Raw genomic sequence first — 24,346 nt, forward strand, 5'->3', positions numbered from 1 at the left:
CTATCTTGTTTTGGTGACCTTGTGGGAAAGGTTGTCTGACACCATGACATTCGGTTCTCTATATCCTTCCTGGCCACCGACTAATCGTTAATAGAGATTCGGCCCACTCCGGTGGTATCATAGGCAGACTTGTTATTGGAGTTAGATCAGAATAACGCCAGCGGTGTTGAGGACAATCGTGGCGGAGGTGTTGCTCTCTCTATCCTTGCTGATTGCGATTTGTTGGTCAGGAAGTTAAGGATACATTTGCAAAGGAACTTGTTGAGTCCCAGTTGCAGGCGTTTGGAGATGACTTCCTTGGAATTGCAGTACTGAACGCGGAGCTGTAGTCAATAAATAGTCGCCCGGCGCAGGTGTATTATTCAGATGCTCCAGAGATAAGTGTAGGATGGGGGAGATGCTGTCGGTCGTGGACCTGCTCCTACATTTGGAGCTTCGCAAAGAAGCGAGGTTGCATCGGCGGCTGGAGTTGATGTGTGCCGCGACCAAACTCTCGAAGAGAAAGGTGTGTTTGCATTGGCCGGGAATCGAACCCCGGCCTACCGCGTGGCAGGCGAGAATTCTACCACTGAACCACCAGTGCAAGTGATAGTTGACGTCCACGTCGTCTCCATGAAGAGCACTGCAGTCATCAAACTATTTTCTGAGTTCTTCAGGCATGTGAATCATTGTCAAGCAAGACCTCTCTCCGGCAAATCATTGCTGACTTTTCCTGAACGCGCCTTGACCACCTCAGTGCAGATTATTTCCGCCGCTCGGATGTTCTCAATCACTTCCTCATCTGTAACCTGAGAATTAGAGGCCTGTCATTGCCTGACCCCACCAACCGCCCCCCCCCCCGCCCCTTCTGCTTTTCGTTGATAAAGCTCTGACATTTCCTGAGCTCCAGATATCTGGCACCTTAGCAGTGGCCAAGGAAGATTTTAAAACAATCTTTCTGTCGTGGCAGCAGCAAATTCGTCGCCTGCCTCCCACAGTGAGCTGGGATACATCTCAGTGGGTCCTGGGTATTCACAGCTATACCTGGAGGAACACCAAGTATTCGCACTTCCTCGGATCAATCACAGATTTCCCCTTTAGTCCTTGACGGGCTCTACTCTTCAAGTCCATTTCATTGTATAACGAAATGTAAATACAAACTGACCCATAGTTTTCTTTAATCTACAAGGATATTTAGTGCCACCTCTTGTACTATGAGTCCCATGCTCTTATATTCTATGTCTCGGCAACTGAGGGCCAGCAGCCTGTCACAGGCATTTCCCTCACCAATCCAGTTAATTACTTCTTCAAGAATCTGAACAACTTCCGCCAGACAGGACATCCCAACAGCAAATCCATGCTGACTTGTCCTGAACAGCCCTTCCCTCTCGAAGTGCAGATTATTGGTGTCCCTTAATTTTCTTCTCAAAAACTTAGTCTGTAGTTGCGGCCAACCCTGGCATGCCACTGCCTGCCCTTTTTCAATGGAGGCATAACATTTCCTGAACTCCAGTCATCCGGCACCGCACCTGTGGCTGGCGAGGTTTAAACAATACATTTCTATAGTGGTCCCAGCGATCTCATTCGTTGCCTCCCAAAGCAGCGTACGATACACCTCATAAGGTTTTGGGTAACTCATCACCCCAATTCTTGCTGGGACATCGAATACATTCCATTTGTTTAATGTTAACCCTCTCCGCAATACCCTTGATCTCTGTCCTGAAATCTGCAAGCACAATGTTTGTCTCCTCACTGAATACAAAATAAAAATATTCATTTACGACCTGACACAATACTTCGGGCAGAGACACAGATTTCCCATTTGGTACTTGATGGGACCGAACCCTTGCCTGGTTAATATATTGCTGGAATATACAAATAAACTGACCTGGGATATTCTTTAATGTTGTCTGCCAGTGATGTTTCGTTCCACCGCTTTGCTGTCCGGTTTTTACTCATTCACCCCTTCCCGCCTTTACAGATGCCATCTGCCAGAAATGCCTCATCTGATTTCCGTTCCCGATACCGGCCATGTGCCTCCTTGTTTAATGAAACTCTGGATGTTCCTTGATATCCCAGGTTCAAGACTTCCTTACATTTCAGTCGTACAGGAGTATGTTGGTACTGAACTCTCAGTATTTCACTTTTACGATGACTCCCATTTGTCTGATGGAGATTCATTCAAAGTAGCGGTTACCAATCTTATTTCGCACGTCCTGCTAATGGGTCAGGAGCTTTCTTCAGGACACTTCTTCAGAACAGTCCTGAGGAAGTTTGCTGACCCGAATAATTGAAAGTCTGTTTTTCTCCTCAAATTCTGCTTGGCTTGCTGAGTTGCCTCCAGCGTCTTGGTGAAGGTAGGACCATGAGGATAGTGCGGATGCATTCCTGACAGATGTGCTAGTGTAAATGAGAAGGATTCAAGTGCTTGGACCATTGGGATCGGTTTAGGGGCAGAGGTGACAGGCAGAGTGGAAGCTCGGAACGACTAAACTGTATTTATTTTAATGCAACAAACCAGACGGTAAGGCAGATGAAATCACGGCAAACATTGGCACACGGGACTGGGATATTGTGGCCTTAACGTTTACATAGTTGAGGGAGCAGCAGCGCTGGCAGTTCTATGTTCCAGGTGACAGATGCTCCAGGCACGACAGGCGAGGAGGTAAGAGAAGAACGGAAGTTGATTTTCTGATGACGATTCACATCACTGCTGTGTTGGAGAGGATATTCTTGGGGGATACTCCAGTGAATCTGTGTGGGTGGATCTGAGTCATAAGAAGGGATGATCACTTTGATGATATTGAACTTTTGGGCCCCAAACAGCTGGTTGGAATTAGCGTAACAAATGTGGTGTGATCACATATAGTTGTAATAAATATAGGATTATAATAGTAGCTGATTAAAATTTACCGCATATTCGCTGATATTGCCACAGAACAAACAACTTGGATGGGTAGAAATTTATGAACGTGCCCAGAAAAGTTTGATCGAAAAACGTGTGAGGTGTGGGCAACAGTCGATAGTCTGCTGTGAAATGAAACTGGGCAAGTGACTAAAGCGTCAGAGGGAGAGCGCTTGGCGACAGTGAACATTGTTGAAGGTTAAAGCGGTTATGGAAAAAGATCGGATGGGCCGACAAATAGAAATCCTACTTTGGAAAGGTTGATTGGCAGATCCTCTCAGCGGGTTAAGGAACATCTGGTGAGTGCTTGGTTGCTAAATGTGAGGTCGGGAGTGAAGGAATTAGGGGAAATGAAGAGTGATGTATCGAAACATGTCTACATTACAACACAGGAGCTACTGGCAGTCTTAAGGCACATTAAGGTCGAACCATCCCCTCGGCCTGATCAAGTGTAACTGACGAGATTTTGGAAGCCTGGACAGCAATTGCAGCGGTCCGGTCAGAAATCTTTGCATTCTCTTTGACCACGGGTGAGGCACCGGATGATTGAAGGATGGGTATTTATTAAAGAGGGGCTGGAAGTACAAGAGACGGATAGACAGGCCGGTGAGTCTGACATCGGTGGTGGGAAGGTTATTGTAGGGGATTCTGAGAGACAGGATCGACCAGCTTTGTGTGGGGCAACTCGTATCTCATACACCCGACTGAGATTTTTGAAGAGGTATCAGGGAATATTGACGACAGCAGAGTGGTAGACGTCGTCTCATGGACATGAGCTTGGCCGTTGACAACAATCCGTATGGATGACTGGTCTGGAAGGTTAGCTTACATAAATGACAGGGAGAGCTGGCCAATCGTATGCAAAATGGACTTGCTGGCAAGAGACAGAGGGTGGTCGTGGGGCGTTGTTGAAAGTTAGAGTCACCTATCACTACCTCTCTCCTTGACTCCATCCTCCGGTGTTGTCCATGAGAATCAGCCGATGTGCTACATACTAAATTTCTGCTGCTCTTCCCTGTAAGGTCATCGCCCCTTCAGTATCCACAAAGATATAGGTGATAATGAGGGGAATGACCACCGTTGTATCTATCGTACATGCTCTGCCTACCCGCTCTGAATTTGCTGGTGGTCACCCAACCATTTTCTGCCTGACACTAGTTGTGAACCCCTCGAGAAAGCTCCTGGCTACGATGCTGTCGTCATCGCGGATTATCCTGAGTGAGCCCAAGTGCAGTTACGTCCGACCACGCTGTCAGTCAGGAGCTGCAGCTGGACACACCAACAACATGTATAGTCAGCAACGACAGGAAGGGGACCCATTTCTCCCACATCCTGCAGGAGGATCATACGACGACCTTAAATGTCATCTCAAAACTATCGACTAGAGGTAAGTCGAAGTCTTTCCTTACCTTCCCTAACCACAGCTCACCATCTCGCCGAAATCACTCGAGACAAAATCTCAGCATTTGCTTTTGACTTCCCAAAGTGCAACATTTCATACTTATCCGGACTGAACGCCATCTGCCACTTTATGTGACAACATTTCAAGTGGGATAGATCCTGCGGAATCATTTGACCACTTTACTCACTCGCCACACCACCGCGGTTTTCTGTCGTCTGCAAACCGACGGATCAGACCGCCTATATTTGCCTACAGATGCGTTGTACACATACAGCGGACGCCACAGCTCTGATCCTTGCAGAACACCATTGGTCACAGACTCCCACTCCCCACCCCTCATCAGTGATAATCCGCTCCGCACTGCCCTCTGTCTTCTGTGGACAAACAATGTTAAATCTCATCTGGTAAATCACCGTGCACACCATGGCCTTCACCTTTTGGGTCAGCCTCACCAATTGGGCCTTGACGAATGCTTCAGTGAAGTCGATATATACACCACCCACTGCCCTATCCTCATTGATCGTCCACTTCACCCCCTCAATCACACCCAGTCACCTCTATAATACACGAGCTCGCCCGCAGAAATCCACGTTGTCTGTCTAAAATAAATCTATAGCTTTCCCGCTATGTGTAGACCCTATCCCGAACAACCAATAATTTTCCTGCCTCTGATGTCAGGTTGGCCGTCCTGCAACTTTCTGGTTTCCCCCGTTGTCCTTCTTCAACAAAGCAAAATCACCGACTATTCCCCTGTATTATGGGATGTCTAAAGTGCAGACAAAAATATCTGCCAAGGATTAAGAAACCTACTCATTTGCCTCTCTGAATCACCATCATATCCTGGGGATTTACCCACCTCAATATTCGATCACACAGTGTGTTTGCAGCTGGGTAACGAAACATGTACACTCCAGGCGTAGCAGAATCTGGACTATTTCATACCAGAGATCTGGACTAGCGGGATATCAGTCTGCAGCTACGGCCATCCTTCGCAAAAGAAAATAAATTTGGAACGGCTTTGACCGGACTGTTTAAAGACGCTGACCATTGCGAAAGGCAGTGGTCAGGAGACGCGTCACTGGAAATATCGCAGGTCATATTTCTGTCCGGAGGATTCTCCACAGGAAGAACCACTTTCAAATGAACATTCTGCGTTCTCGCAATTGGTAACGCCAGCGTTGATAGACACCTCCCATACACTTTCCATTAAAATTATCGTTATAATGTTCAAGACAGAAACGTTTGTCGCTGAGACCAGCAGATCTCGACGTTGGTAGGCGGCTGGAACCATAGTCCGTAGATACGAGTGAATTCGCGACGACAAAACACAATTACCAGTATTTCAAAACAAATGACCACAGGATGGCGGCCGATGGCGTCATTGCTGGCGGAGAACAGAAGGTGAAGGCTATAGTTATCTTCACCATAATCAATATTTTGCTGAAGCAAACTTGTGCATATTTCCAACCCCATTTTTTCTAAAGGCAATAGGTCTTTCCATTCGCACTGTCGCAGAGTTCTTCCAATAACTTGCCGTGAACGAAAACACAACATTGTAATTTCTTGTGAATCTGAGAGGCGACATCCATCATGAAGGACCTTCTCCATCTGGGACACGCCCTCTTCCCTTTATTATCATTGGGGCGGAGGTACAGGAGCCCGAAGACCCACACTCAACGATTCAGGAACAGCTTCTTCTCCTCCGCCATCAGATTTCTGAATGATTAATGGACCCATGAATTCGCTATTCCTCTTTTGCACTATTTGTTTAGTTTTGCAACTGAAAGTAATTTTTATGTGTTGCACTGTACTGCTGCCGCAAAACAATAAATGTTTCGACATGTGTCAGTGATAATAATCCTGATTATGACGCTGAAAACACGGCTTTCAAATGCACTTGTGTGTCAGTTGATGATTCAGCTCCGTGACCAACCGGACTCTCAGCAGCTAACGAAGGCTAAACAGTCGATCTGGTTCAATGATTCAAAATATGGCAGGAGATTCCCGAGGTTTCCCGTTGTCTGAAATGTCTGAAAGAGACGGGAAAACGACTTGTCCCAGGTGTAAAGAGAGATGAAAAACTTCTGCATCCAACGCCCTGAATTCCAACATTATTTCTTTTCTTTAACCCATTCAAATAATATTCTCGCAGATATTCCATCCCTTTCATCATCTCCTGTCTGAACGTAGACGGAGTCACTGCATAAATGCAAGTGTTTGTGCAGCAGCTAAGGAGAAGGAGCATGTAGCTGGTTTCATCCGCGATAAACGTCGGGTCATAGAAACCAGTAGAATAATAGCGTTTAATAATTTGCACACAGAGGAAAAATACAAAATACGACATCCAAAGCAACATGAAATTGCCGGATATCGCAAAGAGCAAGATGATGGATTTCCTTCTGTTTTCCATCTCGGCATCATTGCGATTTGCATCATTCTTCTTGCCTCGGAGATTGCTGCGGACACTACTGGACGCTAAACTGTGTCCCACAGTCAGAGCATTGAGCATAGATATGCAGAACATTGGGAAGGGAGGGGTCAGACAGCAGTGAATCCAGCGGAATGCTATCCATGAGGGTACAGTGTAGAAATCAAATTTTCCAATGCAACCCCACTTGTTTTCAATAAATATGGGATCAAATGCAAAGTACCACGGGATGTTTTTAGAAAGGAACAGTGGACGTACAGTAGATATCACGCTGGCTGCAGTTTTCTCGGTGCAATATCTGGTCCGCAACTTGTTTGAACAAATCATCTCAAATCGATCAAATGTGAAAGACAGTGTCAACCACACGGAAATGTCGGTGGCTGCATGATTCAGGGCCTTATGGACTGAGCACACCTGGGTAATGTAAAGGAATCTTGTTATGACATGTAAATCATTAATACGGAACGGTATCACATCAATGACCACGACCAACAGATCTGCCGCCGCCATGGCCACGAGGTAGCGAGACACACACCTGGAGAGACCGCACTTTCCCCAGGACAGGATCACAATCGTCAGCAAGTTCGCTGTGATAGGGGAAGAATCAGAAAAAAAGATTCACCAGTCAACATACATTTCTGAAGGCAGTGACGCAGTGCCAATTCACGCCTTCACTCTCAGATGAGAATTTAGCATTGAGGTAAGCAGAGACAGTAAAAGATCTTTCCCCTGGGGTGTCGGAGGCTGAGGGCTGAAATTTAAGATGTATATAAAGTCACGAAGGTCATGGATCAAGTGAATGGTCACAGTCTTTTCCCAGGGTAGGAGAGTCCAAAACTACAGTGCAAAGGTCTAAGGTGAGAGGGAAAAGATTCAACGGAGACCCGAAGTCCAAATTTGTCACACATAGTGGTGGGTATCTGGAAGAATTGCCAGACGAAGTGGTGGAGCCGTGTACAACCACAATGTTTCAAGGACACTCAGGAATTTTATTGGACAGGAGAGGGTTCGTTAGATATGGGACAGATGCAGGCAAGAGGGTCGAGGTCAGATGGGCACTTTGGTCCGCATGGACAATTTGGATGCAAGAACCAGTTTTCTTGGCGTTTAACTCTCTGACTCCATGACTTTCGCGAAGGGGAGCTTCTTACTGAACACCTAATCTTACTTAAAATGCTACATTGAAAAATAAAACATTGCGAAATGAATATATTAAGGGCTTCCTCTTGGGACTTCACTTTGCTGGGTTGACCACACCGGTACTTAACTGCAGAAAATTGCAGCTCAAATTCTCCTGCTTTTATCTCAAAAACGTCACGAATGAACAGAAACTCAAAATTTATGTTCGAAAACAATACTCAGAAATAAAGAGCGGGATTTCCCGTGTAATCATTAGATCGTTTTGAAGATTACATTTAGCAGAAACAGACATAAATGGAGCGACCTCTCTTCTTTCTGTTGACCTGTTTCTGGTGATTTCATAGATCTTCATAATAATCTGCCGAGGAACTAAGCTTTGCGCCTATCATCCAAACTTCTCCAGAAAATAAACTGTCAGGGTTTCATTGTGCTGAAGTGTTGCCGCTCATAGAAAATAAATTAGTTTAAATCACGAGTGGCCAATGTCAATGTCTGATGGTGTGAGGGTGAGGATATGCAGACGTCACACAGTGGACTCCAGAGCACCAACCTCGGCTCTATGCATGATCGTAACATTGCAGTCTTCCAATCCCCCCTTCTCAAGTGATACAATAAAAGGACTGGTTATGTGAAAAGTGGAACCGCTGTTCATGCCGGTGTATTCAGACATTCGGGACCGTTATATTGGTAAGACTTACCTCGCCGGTGAAGGAACTACTGGAATTAATAATGAAGTAGATTTTAATAAGCCCGAGGAGTGTGAGTTGATAAAAGGCAAATCGGATAGTCTGTCCGCAAATCATGTCTCACTGACCTGGTAATTAGTTTTAAGATAAGGGAGTCTGATAAACAATAGGCATTGTACTTGGCCTAGTGTACTTGATAGCAACTGCTTGATTAAAGCGCACACACATTATTGTTTCGGCAAAGTGGAAGCAATGGATTGAATGATACAGTGACGATATTGATACGAAGTTGGACAATGGACACGAGGTGGTGTGTCGCGTAATAGGAGAACTTTTCCTGGGAGTGGAGGGGGAGATGTCCCCAGGAAGCATATCTTCCCAAAATATATTTTCCACGCATGTTGCTATTTCGGGTTTGGGTGTGCATCTGTTAAGTATAACATTCTGTGGATGGCAGAGAATTACAGTTGTGGTCAACCTCGAGGGAACAGTCACACATCAGCAGATAGTGGAAGAATGGGCAAGGAAATGGCGAATACAATGTGAACGGAAGTGAGCTGAAGCTATGAAACGCAGATAAAATGAGAGAGCGTGGTGTGTGTAAGTGCCGAGGCAACAGGGTTTTCTCGTTAGAGTTGCACATCGGTTACTGTCTCTGTATAACGCGAGAGTGGACGTAGCAAAGCATGGGCAATAGTTGGATTCAGAAATGGCGGAGGAGTGTGGAGGAGGTTGCAGTGTTTCTAAGACGAGGATTAAGTCACAAATAGGCAATTGCATCATTCGCGTTGACAACACATCAGCAGCCATCAGCAGTTCCTGAAGAGCTTTCTGATAAATAGTAACAACATGTCTTCATGAAAGACGGGTTTCGGCTGAACTTAAATCTGGGATAAAATGGGGTGACTGACTTTCGAACAAAGTAGTGGGGGAGATTTTAACAGAGAGTCACGTGGTCATGGTGGGGTTGGACAGGTGAACAGAAAGAATTTGTTCTGGTTAACGGATGGCTCAGGCAGGAGATATCGCTTGATCGATGAACAGTCACAGAGACTGAGATAGAACCATACAGCACAGAGACATCCACGTTGGTCAAAGTACGCACACGCAATTACACCCTAATCCTGCGCTTATTCAGTTTTGTTGTCCCCTCGTCATGGAGCCGCCCTAGGGAAACCGCCCTCTGCTCCAATAAAACAAATCACTGACCCAAACATCTTCAAAGCGAAAATTCGGAACGATTCACTTCCTGAAAAGCCACTAGAAAGAGAAAGAAAACCTTCAACAGATGCAGTTGTTGCCAATATTGAAAAGACTGAGCAGAGGGCAATGGACTGTGAGCGATCGAATCGTTTTCACAGACAGAGAGTGGATCCGTTCGATTCTGTTCATGGCTATGTCCGAAAATGAAAAGATCTAAGTGGTTTGAGAGATTCGTGTCGGAAGAGGAGCTGAGAAGTCAGTGAGAAACGCAGACGAATGCAACTAGAATATTCTTAGACTGCGGCGAAAGTGATGGGATTTATTTAAAAAATATATTTACAAAGAGCAGTGCTTTAACATGGCGAACAGAATGTTTGAGAGCGGGAGGTCTGGTGTCACGCTGCACAAACTTGATCATCTTATTGACGAATTCGTATGAAGTGAAGTGAAAAACCCTGGCATTTAGCCCATGCCGAGAGCAGGGACGGATTGAGGGAAACACGTCAGAAAGTGAATGTGATTTCGGAGACACTGACAATGTCAGGGCAGTTTCACAGGAAGGCTGTGCCTTCCTTTAATCGAACGTTCGGTGTAATGGATTCCATGTCGCAACAGTTTCGCTGAAGGAACGGATGTTGCAGTCGAAAGTTGTCTCCCACCGCTTGGAAGGCGGAATACGAAAAGAGCACGTTAATCCTTCAGCTGAAGTAATCAGGCTGGAAATTGGTGTTTCTTCCTGGCTTTCCAGCGGCGGGGTTTTGGAGGACCAGGATTAATCTCCTGCACTTCTCGATAAGACAATGAAAAATTACACTCCTGACTGTCCAGAATCTCAGGTGTGTGTGCAGGTAGCGAACGGCCGGGTCCGTGTCTGTACTCGGCAAAGGGAAACCAGGCATTTCACAGATGGGGGAAGGTGATTCTGAGCAAAAGCAACCGGAAAGGCGGAGGGAATGAGTTGTTGCATGGAAACAATAAAGTGACCTTTATTCGGCTCGGGGAATTTCAGTCTGAATCGGCAAGTTAGACAAAAGTTAAACCAACAAAATCATCTGGATCATTTTGCACTTAAAAGTTAAAAAAAAATCTTCCCTTTCGGAAAACGGTGGTTCAGGAAGAAACAGCAACTGCTAATTCTCCCTTTCAATGGATGGAGGGCTGCAATATAAAATGAATGAAGCTGTTGCCATGATAAGAGCAGGAACGCAGTTACTGTCCGATCGGAAACATTCAGAATTGGATTTAATCACTGACCTGGATTTTCCAACGGCTGCTATGATGGGATAGAAAATCGCTTCTGTCTGGAAAACGGGTTCCAGCGCGGGACACAGTTTGAAGAGACGAAGTTCTGCCATCCTGTCGGAGAAGTGATGGAGTAACCCGGTGCTTGGTGCTGAAATCCAACTGCCTGCGCGTTGCAGAGGCAGGCTTCTTGTAGATAAGAGAGTCCGTTCCCGTGGGACCGACAAAAATTCCGAAGATTTAATATTACTTCCACTCATCTGAGCAGATCGTCAGCATCTTTCACAATTACGTTTCTGCTCCATGATATACATTCACTAACGCTGAATAATGTCTTAAAATGAAAACCCTTGAATAATGAAATCATATATTGAACCCATCCCCATCCATTTCAGTCAAAAATGCAGGTCTTCAGTCCTCTGCCGACATCACTGTAACACGTTAAACAGATGCAAGCGCGGTTCCATTATTCTGTGAACAATCCGCTTCTGCCGTTGTGCCAATTCGGTTCAACGGGTTTCCACCTCCTTCGCTCAACTCGCAAAAATGTAAACACATTCGATTATATGCAGGATGTTAGGCTCTAAACAGGTTAAGGAACTTATGAAGGGTTCAGGGGCAGACAATAAATAACGGTGACAATGAAACGGGGTTAGCTTTATGAATTCAATTTCCCTTACTATTTAATTGGGGTGGTTAAATGTTTAATGGGTTTTCCGGACTTGTGTAAGACTTGCCCTGAGTGGTGCTGATGTCATTGGAACGGAAAACCAACGTTAGAAAAAAACTCACAGGCAAGTAAAAACTGGACGAAATAAACATGTGGACTCCCACTGACCCTCTGCAGGGGCGTAGACACAAAGATAAATGTACACGTTCACTGAACATAATCCCCATTTGAGCAGACAGTGAGGCTGGCAGACATATTCAAAGTTCACCAGGATTAACAGGAACTTTCAGCCGGCTCCACTATTCATTGTGGCCCAGGTGAATCCTCAGTCTGTACACCATGTCACAACTCACTCGTCATACTCATTGATGCCTTTTTCAGACAATAATATGCTACCAACTATTGAAATATGTTCAGCATAGTGGTCTCCACAGCTTACTGTACAGAGTATTCCACAGATCCATCGGCCACCGAGAGAAGAAACGTCTCCTCATCTCGGTCATGAACAGAGTGCCCCTGATTCACAAAATGCTGTCCCTGATGAAGTATCCTCAGTCACGCGACAAGTCCTGCCTGCATATAACTTGCCGAGACCTTTCGGAACTTTGTCCATTTCCAGGAGATCTTATCTTCTTCCTCTCACAGTGAATAAATTCATGGCCGACCGTGTATATCCCGCCACAACAGTTCTACCAGGGAGACTCAAGAGACTGGAGTCTGCTGCAATCTGGAAGGAAAGAACATGATGCTGCAGGAACTGAGCGGATCACCCGGCATTTTTGCAGTTTTTGCCGTAATTTGAATATGTCTGTTTTCTTTTGCGCAGGACACGGAGTCTTCATGCAGATACTGTTTCTGTATAATCGACAGCTCGGGACTGTGATCTGGGTGGCTCGGTGGTCAGAGTTTGTTACTTTATTTAAAGTCGATATCTTCCAGGGTCTGTTGTGTCCTTGATAATATTCTTTTCCTTCGGTGGAAAGCACGTCATTTTGTAGTGGTAGTTACGCAGATAACGTGGCGATCTGCTGAAAGTAGTTACCCGGTGGTTACAATGGTCAAGAATTAACTCAATATTTGAAATATTCTCCAACATAACGTTGGGAAGGATCGGCCAACACATGGAGGAAAGAGAACGCGCCCCATCGCTGTTGGTTCAGGCATCTTGTTCACATCATTTTGTCGCCGGCTCAATGACCAGAGGAAACCCGTTCTCTTCGTTACTCAATCGCATGGATTCACTTTGAGGCATCGACAATACTGTAAATGTTGTGGATAACACGTTTGTTGAGTTGGTCACCACGCAAATCTAGGGAAGACAAGGAATGGCTGTCCAACAGGCAAAGCAATGTCAGGACGGTAGTGCAGGAGTCCCCTGCGTGCATCTCCCTCCAGAACAGATAAGCCGCTTTGGATACTGCTGGGCGAGATGGCTCATCAGGAGATGGCAGCAGAAGACAATATAAAGTCGCTCTGCTGCACCGGAGGGCAAGCAAAAACGTGGCAGAACCATCGTTGTAGGGGATTCCATGGTTAAGGGAATAGTCAGGAGCTTCTGTGGCTGCAAAAGGGATAAAGGGTTGGTGCGCTCCCTGCCGTGTGCAAGGGTAAGGGACGTCTCGGAGAGGCTGCAGGGCATTCTGCAAGGGGAGGATGAATAGCCAGTTCTCGTGTTGTATGCATGTACCAACGATGTAGAAAAAAAGAGGTAAGTTCCTAGAAGCCGAATTTTGTGTGCTAGGTGATAGATTAAAATGCGGACGCTCATAGTTAGTAATGTCAGGATTGCTGTCTGTGACACGTGTTAGTCAGTGACGGAACAGAAGAATAGTTAACACCAATATGTGGCTTGATCAGTGGTGCAGGAAGGAGGGTTTAAGGTTCCTGGGACACTGGAACCGGTTCTTGTCGAGATGGGACATGTACAAACCGGACGGTCCACAGCTCCACAGGACCGGTATAAATGTATGGGTGGGATTGTTTGCTGGTGCCGTTGGGGACAATTTAACCTTATATGGCAGGGGGTGGGAATCCATGCAGAAGGACAGAGGGAAGAAATTCAGAGACCAAAGCAAGTTAGGAAAGAGAAAAGCAAGCGTGGAATACAGAAAATTCAAATGCTAAAGACACAAATATTACGAGACTCTAAAAGGACAATGTGTGTAAGGGCACTTAACCTGAATGCCCGTAGCATTCAAAAGAAGGTCAGTGAACTTGCGGCACAAATCAGTACAACGGGGTATGATTTCGTGGCCACAACAGAAACGTGGTTGCATGGTGGAAATGATTGGGAATTAAATATCCAAGGGTATCAGGTAATACGGAAGGACTGGCAGGAAGGTAAGGGAGGTGGGGTAGCCCTCGGAATTAAGGAGGAGATCAGGGCAACAATGACAGACGATAGTTCTAAGGAGCAGAATGTTCAATCCATCTAGTGCGAGATCAGGAATAGTAAAGGGAAATAAATCACTGGTGGGATTTCTCTGTAGACCACCAAATGATAATATTACAGTGGCACAGGTATTAAACCAATGAATATCTGATGCATGTAAGAATGGAACGGAACTTGGAATGGAGGGACTAACTTGCACAGAGATTGGACGAATCAATCTGTTCGAAGCAGTCTTGAGGAGGACTTCATGGAATGCATCCTTGATAACTTCCTTGTCGAGCATTTTAGTGAACCAACAAGGGAACATGCTATCTTAGATCTGGTCATGTACAATGACACGGGCAAAGTTACCGGTGAAATATTTGGAGATCCTGTTGGAAAGAGTGATCATAGTGTTGCTGAATCTCTCATACAAATGGAGGCTGCAATCGTTCGACCTAAAACCAGTGTATTACGCCAAAACCAGGGAGACTAAAACGGAATGAGGGAGGAGTTGACTCGCGCAGACTGGGAGCACAGGCTATTTGGTGGATCTGTCAAGAAAGAGTGGAAGACTTTCAAAGAGATGTTTCAGTGTTCAACTAAAGTATATTCTAGTTAAAAGCAAGGAGAGGAAGGGAGGGGACAGCCAGCCTTGGATAACTGGGGAAATAAAGGAAGGCATCAAACTCAAAGCTCATGCAAAGAAAGTCGCCAGGAGTAGTGGGAAACCTTCTAAAATAAAAAGAACCACTGAGCAAGCAATAAAGAAAGGGAAGACAGATCAGAAAAGTCAACTGCAGAAAATATAAAAAACAAATCGTAGATGTATTTTTAGAATTATTTAACGCAGGAAGGATGGCTAAAGGGAACGTAGGTCTCTTCGAAGACGAAAATTGGGAATTAATATTGGGTGATGCTAAAATAGAGGATACTTTGAACGACAACATTGTGTCGGTCTTCACGGAATAGGACACGTCTGACATGCCAAAGAGGGGTGTTATGGATGCAATGGGAGGTAAGGACCTCGACCGCTTTCACGAAAGAGGTAGTGCCGAGAACTGATGTGGGCCGAAAGCTCGATTTTTTCCCTGGTCCTGATGGAATGCATCCCAGGTCCGGAAAGAAATGGCAGAAGTTGCGCAGAGGCGTTTGTGATAATTTACCAAAAATGCACTGGATTCTGGGAAGGACCCGGTGGACTGGAGTGCAGCTAATATCAGGACACTTTTTAAAAAAAAGGATGTTGGTAAAAGGCAGGTGTCTGTTGGCCAGTTAGCTTCCTGTCTGTGTTCGGGTCAAGACATAAAGGAAATAAAACAGCGAGAGATTTGGATAGAAATGTATCCATCAGGCAGACACAACATGGAATCAGGAATGGCATTTCAAGATTGACAAATTTGCTGGACTTAGTTGATGATATAACGAGCGAAGTGGACAGAGGAGAATGGAACAATGTTGTATCTTTGGATTTCCAGAAAGCATTCGATAAGGTGCCGCAAAATAAAACGAATCTGTAAGATCAGGATGTATGGAGTTGGGATAATGTATAGAGTGGACGGAGGATTGGTTAACGAAAAGAAGGAAGAGAGTTTGGATAATTGAGTGTTTCTCTGATTGGCCATCAATGGTGAGCGGAGTGCCACAGGGGTCTATGCTGGGCCCGCCACTGTTCACGATATACATTTACGATATGGAAGAGGGGACCGAGTGCATCGTCTCTACGTTTGCTGTTGACACTAAATTGAGTGGAAGAGCAAATTGTTCAGAGGACGTGGAGAGTCTGCAGAGAGATATACACAGGTTAAGTGAGTGGGCTAGGGTCTGGCAATGGAGTAAAATGTTGGAAAATGCAAGGTCATCCACTTTGGAAGGAAAATAGAAGATAAGATCAGATGTTTATTCAAAATATGAAAGATTGCAACATGCAGTTGTGCAGAGGTACCTGGAAGTGTTTATGCATGAACCGAAAAACGTTGGTTTTCAGGTGCAACAGCTATCAAGAAGGCAAATGGAATGTTTTCCTGTATTGTCAGAGGGATTGAATTTAAGAGCAGGGAGGTTATGCTACAACTGGACAGGGTATTGGTGATGCCGTAGCTGGAGTATTGTGTGCAGTTCTAGTCTCCTTCCTTGAGAACTTGTGAAGAGGAGGTTTACCAGGTTGTTTTCGGAGATGAGGGGACTGGGCATTGAGGAGCGATTGATTCGCCTGTGATTATACTCACTTGAATTCAGAAGAATGAGAAACGTGTAACATTTTGAAATGGATAAATAAGATAGAGGCAGGGAAGTTGTTTCCACTGGTAAGTGACACTATAACGAGCGGACATAGCCGCAAGACTCGGGGTAATAGATTCAGAACATAGATGCGGAGGAAGGTGACAGGGGATAGGTTCAGAAGAGACGTGAGTGGTGGTACTTTTTTTTACTGAGAGAGTGGCGGATGCCTGGAATGCGTTGCCTGATAGGGTGGTGGAGGCAAATTCATTGGGGGGCTTTTAAGAGGGGCTTTTATGGGTACATGAATGAGAGGAAAATTGAGGGATATGGGCATTCTGTAGGTTGGAGGGGTTAACTTCGTCGGCACAACATTGTGGTCCGAAGGACCTGTATTTTGCAGTACTGTTCTATGTTATATGAAATGCTTTCCCAGAGAGGAATAAATCTGTGCAGTTATCTGCCCAGTGAAGCAGTGAAGGCTACCTCATTAAATATATTTAAGATACAATTAAATAGGTATTTGCACAGTAGGGGAATTAAGGGTGATGGGGGAAATGCAGGTAGGTGGAGCTGAGTCCTCGGCAAGATCAGCCATGATTTTTTTGAATGATCGAGCAGGCTAGATGGGCAAAGTGGCCTTCTCCTGCTCCTATTTCTTATATGCTTATATTCTTGTCAGGTGCAAGGACCACGACGAGGTAGATTGGGAGGTCAAGATTCCATCTATCGTAATAGTGTTCCTTCCAATGGCCTTAGCCCTCCTCTACTTTCTTTACACACATGACTGTGTGGATAAACACACCTCCAGAACCAGCAGCAAATTCGCTGATGACGCCACTGTTGTTGGTCGAATCGCAGGTGGAGACGACACAGCTAACCCGAGTGAAATAGGTCACCAGCGACAACCTCTCTCTCAACGTTAGCAAAACAAAAAAGCTGATTGTTAACTTCAGGAAGGGGAAAGGAGGCTGAACATGCGCCAGTCTACATTGGGAATTTCACGGTGGAAAGAGTCAACAGCTTTAAATCCATGGGCATTAACATATCGAATGAGCTGTCCTGGGCCCAGCAGGTACAGTCGGTGCAATCACAAGGAAGGCGCGCCAGTGTATTTAATAACCTGGAAGGTTCAGGAGGTTCGGCTTGTCACCAAGCAGTCTGCCAAATTTGTTCAATGTGTTGTTGGAAGTGTCCTCTCTGGTTGCATCATTGTCTGGTACGGAGATTTGAATGCGCAGGAACGTAAGAAGCTGCAGAGAGGAGTGGACTCAGCCCAATGTCTCGTGGGCACATACGTCCCCACCATCGGCAGTAGCTACAGGAGGATCTACCGCAAGAAGGCAACATCCATCATCAACGATCCAAACGATCTGGGCCACGTCATCTTCACGCAGCTACCCTCAGTCAGGAGGTACAGATACCTGAATTCCCACACCACCGGGTTCAACAACAGCAACATCTTTTCAACCATTCAGTTCATGAACCAACCAGCACAACCAGAATCTCTGCAGTTTCACAACACTATGACCACTCTGACCACTTCGCACTAAAATAGACTTTCATTTGTTCTGAATGTATTTTATTGAAAAAAATGCTTAATTTGTGATTAATTTATGCTTCTATTGTGAATGTTGTGTATTTGGTGCAATGTGCCTGTGATGCTGCTGCAAGAAAGTTTTTCATTGCACCTGTGCAGACGCGTACTTATGCATATGTCTCCACTTTAAAGTCAAAGACTTCTAACAGCGGGGTAGAAGCTGTCCTTGAGCCTAGTGGCACGTGCTCTCAGGCGTTTGTATCTTCTGGCAGATGTGGGGTTATGAGACAATGAACGTGGTGGGTGGGTGAATGAGGGAAAGGGAGAGAAGGAAAGCAGTAAGACAGAGCGAGAGACAGAGAGTGAGAGAGTCAGTATGAATGTGCTGACAGACTCTTTGACACTCTAACTCCAGTTCACTTCCACTTTATTCACCTGTTCAGTCCCTACCCACTGCTCCCTACTCCTCCCCTTACAAATCACACTCCGAAATATCACTAATCCCCACCGTCCCTCTTCTCTCGAACACCACCGTGGACCAATCGATGACATTTCCCCCGAGACACCCACAGCCACGGCTGATCTCCCGACCTCCCTGTGACGCAGCACCCGGTCCCACAGGTTGAGCTGGGACAGCTCGCCCACGAAGGGCTGCTCCGCGTCAAAGCCACCCGCCACCAGGTCCTGCTCCTGCCCCAGGTTGACCACCCCACCACCCGTCACCTTCTGCCCCTACCGGGCCGTCTTCACCAGGCTCCGCTAGCCGTCTGCCCACAGGGTAACCCGTCCCGTCTCCGACTCCCAGCTGACGCAGAGGTGACGGAGTAGCGAACCCGGCTCCGGCAGATCGAAGGGGATCTTCTGGGCCGCCAGCTCCAGCTGGAATTTCTGTGGTCCCAGCACCCAGAAGAGCAGCTGGTTGGCGTTGTCGGGCGTGGCGTAAGAGAACAGGGCGTGGTTCCGTGTCAACCCGGTGGCCGAGCGCAGGCACAGAGTGAAGGCCCTCAATTCGGGGAAACGGCGCGGCAGCAGCCTCACGTAGGAGGTGGAGGACGGCTGAGAGAAGATAAGGGACTTGCCTCGGAGTCCTGGAGAGATGGAGGGGGAGAGTGAGAGGGGAGACAGTGCAAGAGGGAGAGACAGAAGTTAAGGAGAAATTATTGAGGGAATGGAGAAAGGGAGGGAGAAATGATAGAAAGGAATGTGTGGGGAGGGAGAAGGAGGAGGGAGGGAGTGGAAGATAAATCGTAAATTGGTTTATTATTGTCACATGAACCGAGGTACAGCGAACAACGTTGTTTTGCATACCATCCAGAGAGATCATTCAACCACATCAGTACATTGAAGGAGTGTGAGGGAAAAGCAATAACAGAATGCAGAATAAAGTGTTTGAGCGACAGAGAAAGTGCATTGCAGGCAGAAAATAAGGTGCAAAGTCAGAAATATTTTGATGTCAAGTGTCCATCTTATCGTACAAGGGAACCGTTCAATCATCTTATAACAGCGGGGTAGAATCTGTCCTTCAGCCCGGTGGATCGTGCTTTCAGGATTTTTAATCTTCTTTCCGATGGCCAGGAGAAAGAGAATATATCTGGGGTGGGAGGAAGGGAGTGTCGGGCGTTAGAGGAGGTAGAGAGGGGGGGAGAGAGAGATAGAGACATGGAGAGGGAAGGAAAGGGAGGAAGAGGAGAGAGAGGGAGGGAATGAGACAGACAGACAGACAGACAGACAGACACACCCACACACACACCCACCCACCCACCCACACACACACACACACACACACACACACACACACACACACACACACACACACACGGCCAAAACCCCCTCTCTCCCCTTTCCACCACCTCCAAGAGACCGTGATAACTTGGGATCTACCTATGCAATGCCATTCCCCAGCTCGTCGACTCCCCTGGAGATTCTCGGCAAAACCACCAACGTCATACGCCCCAAACAACCGTCGACCTCGGCTCCCACCCCAATCATGCCTCCAGGCACAGTCCACACAAGGATCCCACACTCGGCAGTGCCCCCTCCCTCCCACCGTATATGAAGCTACCATGTGACCCACGGGGGGTTGGGGTTAGTATCAGAACTCGCTCAGGGATCAAGGCGCCGAGGGGAAGAGACAGCCCCCTCCCAGTCGCACCTTTTCTAGACCCCGTTGGCCGCCGCATCCTTCCATCTAGCGGTGGGAATGTTCTGGGTGAACGTAGAGCTACACCGGGAGGGAGAGGTATTTGGGGTGAGGAGAGAGATGGAGGTAGAGGGTCGAGCACTTACCTCCGCTGACGGCTGAGGTGGGGTGGACGCCCACCAGGAGGGCGAGGGTGGTGATCAGTCTGTACATCTTGCCTTCTTCCTGTAGATAACCAGGAAGGGTGTAAATCTGAGTCGACCTCCGCAACTTCCTCCCTCCCACCCCCAGCGGCTCATCCTGCTCTCTCTCTCACTCTCTCTCTCCCCTGTTTCATACCACTCTCCTGCACCGCTCTTTCCGCCGCCCTATCTCCGCCTTCGCTCCTTCTCAACCCTCTGTCCATCTCTCCTTTTGGCCCCTCTCCCATCCAACCCCCTCCCCCTCATTAAATCTCTCAACACTAACCCTCTGCCTTCCACACCCCTCTGCCCGCCTCCTTTCCGTACCTCTTCCCTCTTCTCTCCCCCCGCTGTCTCACTCTCCCCCTCCCCCTCTCCCGTCGTCCCCCTCGCTCCATGCCCCCTCTGCACCATTTCCTCAGTACCCTCTCCCTCTCTCCCTTTCTCTCCCACTACATCACCCCCTTTTTCCTGTCCCCAGTCTACCCCTCGCTCTCCCTCCCCTCCACCCCTCTCCGTCTCTCTCGATCCATGATATCCCCTTTTATTTTTCCCGCAGAATGGAGGAGAGTGGTTCAGAGGGAATAATACTTCAACCATGAACGAATGACGGAGCAGACCCGATGGGACGTATGAACTAGTTCATTTCCTGTGTCTTTTGATCTTTGTAAACACCGAAATCCACGCACCCACTGTCTCTGTAAGAAAACACTTACCCCTGTGTGTACTCACTCTCACTGACACACACACACACTCGCTCTCTTCCCCTCTGCCTCTCCGGCTTAATCCCTCTGTCTCTCTGTCTCAACCTTTCTCCCCTCTCTCTCCCTCCCCCTCATTCCCTCCTCTCTCCACCCTCTCTCCCACCCTCACCCCTCCCTGTCCCTCGCCTCCGTCTACAATGCTCTCCCTCTCCCCTCGTTTGTTCTCTCTCCCTGTCTCCCTGTCCCCTTCTTTCCTTCTCTCTCCCTTTGTTTCCCTTCTTCTCGTTCTACCTCTCTCCCGATATCTTACATCTCCATCTACATCCACATCTCTCTCATCACTCTCCTGCCCTCCCTTTCCCCTCTCACTCTCCTTCCATTCTCTCCCACTCCCTTCTATTTTGAGCCCGCTCTCGATCCCCTCTCTTTTTATCCTCTCTCTCCCACTCTATCCATATTCTCCTTTCTCGATCTCTCCCAATTTCACTCTCTCACTTTCTCCATCCCGATTTCCCAGCTCTATCTTCCTCACCCTCTCTCGTCTCAATCCTCCTGCCTCCCGACCCACTCAATCCCTCTCCCTCCAAACCTCACTACCCCTCACCCTCCCTCCCTCCCTCCCCCCACCCTCCCTTCCCCCCCACCACCCCCAACTTCCTCACTCTTCTCTCTCCCTCTCATCCGCAAGTGTTATCTCACTCCAAACGTACTTCCTCCTCCCTTACACTCCCCTATACATTTTCTGACTGTTTCCATCGGCAGTTATCTCCGTACTCACTCTTGAAGTGCTGCGCCGGCACAGGGTGTCTCTGCACCCCTGGGTACGGCCTCTGCTCTCTGTCTTGAGTGGGGATCGTGTAGATCAACCGGGATGGAGCCACTGACCCAGTAGTCACTGACTGTGCACCCTCCCCATCCCTCCCCCAATCACTGCGCCGGCTGGGCAGTGGTGGTTAAATATTAAACTGGTCGCCTCAATCTCCATAATACCAGGTCACTGACAAGGGTTGGAATTTGGATACTTTGTATACCTTCCCCTTCCCACTTCTCCTCCGTATTGGAAAAATACTGACTGATTGCATCACTGTCTGATGCAGTAATTCCAATGCGTGGGCAGGTAGTAACCGGCACAGAGCGGTGCACGGCGTAATTCATCACGGGCACATCCCTCCCCACCATCGGTAGCATCTACAGGAGGCACTCCCTCCAGAAAGTGCCATGCGATCTTCTCACAGCAACCAACGGGCAGGAGGTACAGAAGCCTCAAGTCCCACACCGCCAGGTTCAAGAACAGCTGCCTCCCTTCAACCATTTGTTTCCTGAACCAACCGGGACAACACAATCACTGCCTCAGGAGAGCAACTCAATTATCACTTTACAGTAAAGTAGACTTTTTTGTTCTAATTGTGTTTTCCTGTAAAAAGTGTCCAATTTATGTTTATATTGATTTTTCTTTACTAGGGAATGTTGTGTCTCCGATGCCTGTGATATGACTGTGATTTTTTCATTGCACCGGTGCATACATATGCATTTGGCAATAAACCCGACATCGACTTTTCTTTCAGTTTTCCTCTCCACCCTCCCTCCCCTTCCCTTCCCTCCACTTACCCTTCCGACCTCTCCCCACCCTCTCTCCGAGCTTCCCTCCCTCCCTTTCGACCTCAGGTCCCCTCCCGCACTTTCTCCCTTTCTCCCTCCCCTCTCTCCGTCGTCCTCGTCCCTTTCCTCCCTCTCACCTACTCTCTCTCCCTCAATCACTCCCTCCATTTCTCCCTTCCCTCCTTCCCCTCCTTCCCCTCCATTTTCACCTCCCACCTATCCATCTTACCCTCCATCTTCACTCACCATTCCCCTCCACCCGCCCTGCCCCTTCCCCTCCCTCTTCCCCTTCCCTCTGCTTCCGCTTCTTCCAGGTCTCTGCGGCGTCCTTGACCTGGGGAGAGAGGGAGAGAGTCGGAGAGCAGGAGCGGAGGAGAGGGAAAGAGTGAGAAGGGAGATAGAAATATCGCGGAAGGGAGCAGAGAGAGGGAGAGAGAAAGAAATAACTGTGTTTGCCACTGAAATCCATGTACGGAAGTTGGAAGTAATCCGGTGGAGTTCACTTTGTTGCTGACCTGTAGAAGGAAACAGGTGGACGACCACGATTCGGAAATGTCTCGGGGTGAGGAAGTCACTACCGAGTAAACACTGAAGTGTCGTTTGGGTTCCATCGTGGAACATTTGGATTTCGTATGTACTCTCTCTCTGTTTCTCTACATCTACCATTCCAAATGGTAAAACATTATATTCATACAATCCAGAAGGGGTTACAAAGAACGAGGCGATTAAAAGAGAGGGAAAGAGAGAGAGGGACAGAGAGTGAGGGCAGGGAAATTAGAGAGGGGCAGAAAGTAGAGGTGGTTGAGGGTGAATATGAGGGATGAGGGGTGGAATTTCCCAACTTTCTCTACCTCCTCGCTGCCCAGCAGCTCCCTCAGCTTTCACCATCGCCAGCACTTACCTCCTCCTCCTCCATCGCTGTCAACTCCCTCCCTTGCTGCCTCCCCACCAACTACCTCCGCTCAATCCTTCACTACACACTACATATCCTTTCACTCCCCACTCTCCTCCTCCCCCACCTTCTCCCTCTTACCCTCTCTCACCTCCTCCCCATATACTCTCTGGCAGTTCGATCTCCGCACTCACACTGCAAGGTCTCTGCGCCTGTGATGCGACTGCAAGTGAATGTTTCATTGCACCGGTGCACACATGTGCAGATGACAATAAACTCGACTGCAAATTTTATCTCTTTTCTCTCCCTTCCTCTTCCTTCTTCCCTCCAGTCCTTTCCCGCTCTTTCCCTTCCTCACCTCCCTCCCCATACCTCTTCCTCTCTCCTTCCTTTTCTCCCTCCCTCTCTCCCTTTCTCCCTCCCTCTCTCTGTAGATACATTTCTCACTCTTCTCCTCTCAATCCCTCCCTTCCCTTTCTACCCACACACGCTCCCTCCATCTCTCCACTTTCCACTCCATTCCCTCCTTCCTTCCGCTACCTCCCCTCCCTCCTTCCCCTCCCCTCCATCCCTCTCCTCCCGCTCCCTTCCCTCCAACTTTCCCTCCCTTCCCACCATCCTCCCCATCTCCTTTACTCAACTCTTCCCCGACACCCGCCCTCTCCCTGCCCCTTCATCCCTTCATTCCCTCCCTCCGCTGCCCCTCCTTCCAAGTCTCTGCGGTAAGCCACTCATCTGGGATCGAGAAGGAGGTTTGGGAGGCCGGCGAGTCCGAGAGAGCAAGGGAGAAGGGGAGATAAACACATGGTGGAAAGGAGCAGATAAGGGGACAGAGAAAGAAATAGGGAGTGAGGGCAGAGAAGGAGGGGGGTAAAAGAGAGTTAAACGAGAGGGAAGGGTGGATAGTGAGGGGTGATAAGGCACAAAACAGTTGAGAAAGTAGAGAGGGTGATGAAGCACTGGGGGAGAGGAGAGGGAATAAGTAGGACGAGAGACGGAATCTCCGACCAACTCTCGCTCACTCCTCACGAACTCCCTCCCGT

The 24,346-nt window shown here is 47.7% G+C and overlaps 1 protein-coding gene and 1 non-coding gene across 2 annotated transcripts; both read right to left on the bottom strand.

Moving 5' to 3' along the window:
* Window positions 1-512: 512 nt before the first annotated feature.
* On the bottom strand, window positions 513-583 carry trnag-gcc (transfer RNA glycine (anticodon GCC)). Its single transcript has one exon. It is a non-coding gene; the product is annotated as a tRNA-Gly (tRNA).
* Window positions 584-18,349: 17,766 nt separating this feature from the next.
* LOC127581788 (mucosal pentraxin-like) lies at window positions 18,350-21,664 on the bottom strand. Its single transcript, XM_052036490.1, has 3 exons — window positions 21,591-21,664; window positions 20,073-20,151; window positions 18,350-18,874 (listed from the first exon to the last, which is right to left on the bottom strand). The coding sequence occupies exons 2-3, from the start codon at window positions 20,137-20,139 to the stop codon at window positions 18,546-18,548; spliced, it is 396 nt and encodes a 131-aa protein (XP_051892450.1). The 5' UTR covers window positions 20,140-20,151; window positions 21,591-21,664; the 3' UTR covers window positions 18,350-18,545.
* Between the last annotated feature and the right edge of the window lie 2,682 nt (window positions 21,665-24,346).

The sequence above is a fragment of the Pristis pectinata genome, chromosome 22 (assembly GCF_009764475.1).
Source record: "Pristis pectinata isolate sPriPec2 chromosome 22, sPriPec2.1.pri, whole genome shotgun sequence".
In the NCBI taxonomy this organism is placed as follows: Eukaryota; Metazoa; Chordata; class Chondrichthyes; order Rhinopristiformes; family Pristidae; genus Pristis; species Pristis pectinata.

Excerpts from the sequence above, each read along its gene's own strand:
- LOC127581788 (XM_052036490.1), bottom strand. The coding sequence starts at position 20,139 with ATGTACAGACTGATCACCACCCTCGCCCTCCTGGTGGGCGTCCACCCC. Across the intron at positions 18,875-20,072 it reads CACCTCAGCCGTCAGCGGAG|GACTCCGAGGCAAGTCCCTT; the intron begins GTAAGTGCTCGA and ends CCATCTCTCCAG.